General features: G+C 40.6%; 1 protein-coding gene across 4 annotated transcripts in view; it reads right to left on the bottom strand.

The window, feature by feature from the left end:
- LOC122258470 (CUE domain-containing protein 1) overlaps nt 1-5,000 on the bottom strand; it is an 80,537-nt gene that overhangs the window by 74,825 nt on the left and 712 nt on the right. For 2 of the 4 annotated variants that reach the window (XM_043024433.2, XM_043024434.2), the window contains exon 2: nt 3,022-3,689. In XM_043024433.2, coding sequence (XP_042880367.1) covers nt 3,022-3,120 — 99 coding nt within the window. In that variant the 5' untranslated portion in view covers nt 3,121-3,689. Of the gene's footprint in view, nt 1-3,021; nt 3,690-3,925; nt 4,233-4,274; nt 4,353-5,000 lie in introns of those variants that run through there. The other 2 variants (XM_086537336.1, XM_086537337.1) reach the window with 2 other exon arrangements.

The following is a 5,000-nucleotide window of genomic DNA, read 5'->3' as shown; positions in this document are numbered from 1 at the left end:
CCTCTTCCTCTTCCTCTTCCTCTTCCTCTTCCTCTTCCTCTTCCTCTTCCTCTTCCTCTTCCTCTTCCTCTTCCTCTTCCTCTTCCTCTTCCCCTTCCCCTTCCCCTTCCCCTTCCCCTTCCTCTTCCTCTTCCTCTTCCTCTCCCTCTCCCTCTCCCTCTTCCTCTTCCTCTCCCTCTGACCCTCCCTCTCCCTCTAACCTCAAGCAGCCTAGGTTGCTTAGACAGGAGGTCAGAGCTCCATGCTCTGCTGTTCTGTTCTGATTTCTGCTGTCTTCCTTCTCTGATGTCTGCCATGATTACCCACGATTACATTTGTATGGTGACACAGGTAAGTTTGGATAACTTTCTCCAACCAAGCATCTGGGCTAATAAATACAGCTGCAGCCAGGAGCCAGGAGCGGAATGAAGACAGAATGGGGAAGAGGAAACAGGACATCTCAGTTCTTGAGGGAATGCTTGCTATATAACATCAAATTTTTATAATAAACCTTAACCCATTGCAGACAGGTGTCATGACATTCATGACGTAGGAGCTTTGGTCTAAAGCCGGGCATCATGACGTACATGACTTTCAGGGATTTTGCATCACTGTGCTATTTTATTGTGCTATGAGAAAGGAATGAGTGATGATGACAATTGCAGTCATAATTATTGTAATTACCGTAATATTAACCTACTCATGACGGGGGGCATTCCAGCCTTGCATGTTACAATGCTGGGGCTCTCAAACGCATAGGCCTAAATCGGTTAAATAAACGACGCCGTATGATGTCACCCAGCGAACGGGCCTTGAATGCACGGTACCTGTGGTGTACCACCTGTCCAGAGAGGGTTAAGCTAACTTAATGTCCAAAACCTAGACGGCACTAATATTAACCCATTCACGCCAGGGGCATTCCAGCCTTGCATGTCACAATGCTGGGGCTCTCGAACGCATAGGCCTAAATCAGTTAAATAAACAACACCGTATGGCGTCCCCAGCAAACGGGCCTTGAATGCGCGGTACCCATGGTGTACCACCCGTCCAGAGAGGGTTAAGCTAACTTAACGTCCAAAACCTAGATGCCACCACTTTTTCCTAGCACCAACAGGAGAGATAGCCTTGAATGGCAACTATCCACGGTCTCTAGCAAGCACTAGCTTTATAGAGCGATGGCACACAGTAAGTTGACAACCTCTTGTTCTAAAGTACTGCCGATGAAGGATGTGTAGGCAGAACGAGAAGAGGAAGGTGACTCAATCCATACCCAGTGTCTAAAATGTGCTCCTGTGCCAATATGGATGCCTTTTCATGTGGCACTCACAGTCACAAGCACAGGTTTCCTTCCTTTTCCCTACCTCTTCATGTTATCTTCATTGTAAGTGGTAGTATGTTTCTTATTCGTTCATGACAACACAAAAATATGAAAAAATAAGTTGCTTTTTGTCCTCCTATAAAAGAGCAATATTTTTATCACACTGAGTATAAAAAAAATAATGAGCTAATATGGATCATATACTACAATTTTAGTCAACTGCAGCACTGATAGAGCCTGTCATATGGCACATTTAAGTCTCTAAACTCAATACAACACACAAAAAATAAAACACAAAACCAGCTCTAGTTTTACAATGAGGGACTGAAAGAGAGTGGGAAGATTCAAATTATGTTGCTTCAAGTTGCCTCGCTCTAAAATAAAACCTATCCTGGAGACTGGGCAACCAAATCTACCTCCATCTGCAATGGTTTAAGACTCACAAGAATCAGTTTAGATTACCTCTCCCTCTCCACTCTTCAGTCTTCAGTCTTTAGTGTTCAGTCTTAATTTTCACTCTCTCACTTTCTCACTCCCTCTCCCACATCCACTTCCACTTCCCCTCCCTCTCCCTCTCAGTCTTCCTGTTCCTCTCCCTCTTCCTCTTCCTTTTAAGCTTCCTCTTCCTTTTTCTCTTTCCTCTCCCTTCTCTCTCCTTAAAATACTCATCCATACACACTGATATATACATATATATATGCAGGTGTATACCACTCTTAACGCGTTAACAACGGGTGACGTGTTTTTTCATCATACATGACGCAGGAGCTCTTGCCTGACAATGGGCGTCATGATGTTCAGGGGTTTTGGATCACGATGTTATTTTATTGTGCTATGAGTAATGAGTGAGTGATGTTGACAATTGCAGTCATAATTATTATATCTGCTGTAATATTAAGCAAAATGGGTTTCAACTCACATCCAAAACCTAGATGGCACCACTTTCTCCTAGCACCAGCAGAAGAGAAAGCCTTGAATGGCAACCATCTATGGTGTCTAGCAAGCACTACATAGAGCGATGGCACATAGCAAGTTTCCGACCTCTTGCTCTAAAGTATCGCAGATGAAAGATGTGCAGGCAGAACGAGAGGAGGAGGGTGACTCACACCATGTCCAATGCCTACAATATGCCCCTGTGCCAGTAGGGATGCCTTTTATTGTGGCACTCACTGTCAAAAGCATAAGTTTTCTTCCTCTTCCCTACCTCTTCATGTTATCTTCATTTTGGATAGTTATAAGTTTCATGTCCATTTGTGACAGCACACAAATACAAAAAAATAAAGTTCCTTTTTGTCCTCCCCTAAAACAGCATACTTCTGTCACATCGAGTATAAAGAAAAAATGAGTTGATAGGGACCCTGAACTACAATTTTAGTCAACTGCAGAATTGATAGAGCCTATGGTATGACAGATATGTCTCTAAAAACAGTAAAACACACAAAAAAACAAAACACAAAAATGGCTCTAGCTCTACAATGATGACTAAAGGGGAGTAGGAAAAATCAAGGTATGTAGCTGAAGCTGGCTTGCTCAGAAATAAAACCCATCCTGGAGCCTGGGTAAGCAAATCTATCCCCCGTCGGCAACGGGTTAAGAATGACCCTTATTGCTTGGTAAAATCAGAATTAATTACAAATTATTATGAAATATCATCCCTTTCCTTTTTCTGTAAGCATTATAGACTGTAAAACTGAATGTCTTGGACAGTTTTATAAATTCATTACCTCTATGACATCAGCATCAACGTCAGGGAACATTGTCTTGAAATCTTCCATAGCTTGGTGGAAGTCTAGCTGCGTCGCTTGACCCTCAACCGCCGCCATTCTTGATCTGTGGCGGCTACGACGAGGGCGAAATTTTCTTCCCGGAAGAATCTTTACTGACTAGGCTTTCTTTTCAATAAGTCCTTTTTTCAGCTTATTGGACTTTGCTATTTTCTATATCTCCTCTACCATATACAGAATAAAAATTATTCAGCACTAATAATTTTAATCTCTTTATACACTTGAGCAGAATGAATAAATGCTGATATTTACTAAATTTACTCCTCTCTTCTTGAGAAGCTCTTGTACATCCATCAAGGTGTTAAATAAATAATTTCATAAATACTTATACCTTTTAATTCTATCTATTATGCATTCATATTGAACTCTGCAAGTACAACTACAGCACAACTGCTAGACAATAAAATAAAATAAATTGTTTTCTTAACATGATCTATTTTTCTCTATCACTACACTTCATCTTCAGATCCTGGGTTATCACAGTAGCATAGATTCTTGGCTTCATTACGAGGCCGCGTCACATCATCTCCAGCCTTAGTGGGCTCGGCTGCCACACTCGTCCTCTCCTTGACTACCCTACATACTCCACTACACGTCTAGGAGCTAACCTGAAATTGTAGAAGATTCTTTTAGAATTAAATCTATAATTATTACCCCTATATTACTCAACATGATGAATTGATTCTATAAGTTTCCATTCGCTTTTAATGGGAAGATGAACTCCCCATAACCATTTGCTTTTCTGTGAATATTACAAAGCACAGAGGCAGTGTCAAATGATCTCTGCAAAATTCATGCCGTCATTGTTTTGGCAAAGGAAGATTAGCCTCCACTATGTACATACCATGCCAGTGGCAGACCAGTCCTCTTTTTTATAAAATAACACAGTCGTAACACATCAAAATACCCTTCCCTACTACTGCTACACATACACTGAGATGGAGTATCTTTATACATATAACATGACCATCTGAAAGTCATAGCACACTGTGTGAAGTGCAAGTTACCATGACTAGGCGTCCCCTCATGAAGCAAGAAATCCTAAACTGTGAGGAGACTCTGAGCTCCCATCACTCTTACATCAAGTTTGTTGGGAGACATTTTTTTTAGCAATTATCAGATCACTTCCTTTTCATTCTTCATGACTTTCCCTACGCTTTTAGGTATGTGGCCTATGGTATTTGGAAACTTACACTGGTTGTACTAGTCTGCGACTTAGTATGAGGTCTTTGATGCACACTTATCAGCAGATTTCTATTGAAATCATCTTTCTGAAACAGCTAATAGATGTATGAAAAATGTAAGGACAACACCATTACCTACATAATAATTTGAGTCCCTAAATCATAGTTGGTAAATGTTTACAAGACACCCGTACATCTGCCACCGGCCAACCGTCACACCCGTGCATCTCCTACTGGCCTTCATGATTCAGCACTCCAGAAAAGGCTAACAAACTACTACCATCTAGTCTCTGCAAGCTTGTAGACTTCCTCTGAAATTTATTATCAAATAAAAAACTAGCCTATGTTATTTCTGGTCAGACTTTATATAGTAAAGGTTTGTCATTCATATCAGGGGCAGAGACTGCAGAATTTTTTTGGGATTGTGCCATTATCAGACTGGATTAAGATTGTAGGCCATCTATCACATATCGCTGTAAGTTTCAATCAAAATTGGATAACACATTGGAATTAAAAATTTGGAAAAAGTTCCAATTTGAAAGCTACTGCAGTTCTCTTCTTAACATCTATCTCATATTTTGTGAAATCTTTTGCTCAAACAGAACATTTAAAAGGAAGAAAAGCAGAATGATTTGACAGAACATTCCTCAGGTGACTGAGTGATTCAGCAATAGTGAATGTGGATATTTCCATCTTGATATTCCTGCTAACTGATATCCACACGAGAAAGTACAT

This window comes from Penaeus japonicus, unplaced genomic scaffold, assembly GCF_977035675.1.
Source record: "Penaeus japonicus unplaced genomic scaffold, GWHDUDI00000001_assembly GWHDUDI00000005, whole genome shotgun sequence".
Lineage (NCBI taxonomy): Eukaryota > Metazoa > Arthropoda > Malacostraca > Decapoda > Penaeidae > Penaeus > Penaeus japonicus.
This window is presented reverse-complemented; position numbering and strand designations above follow the sequence as displayed.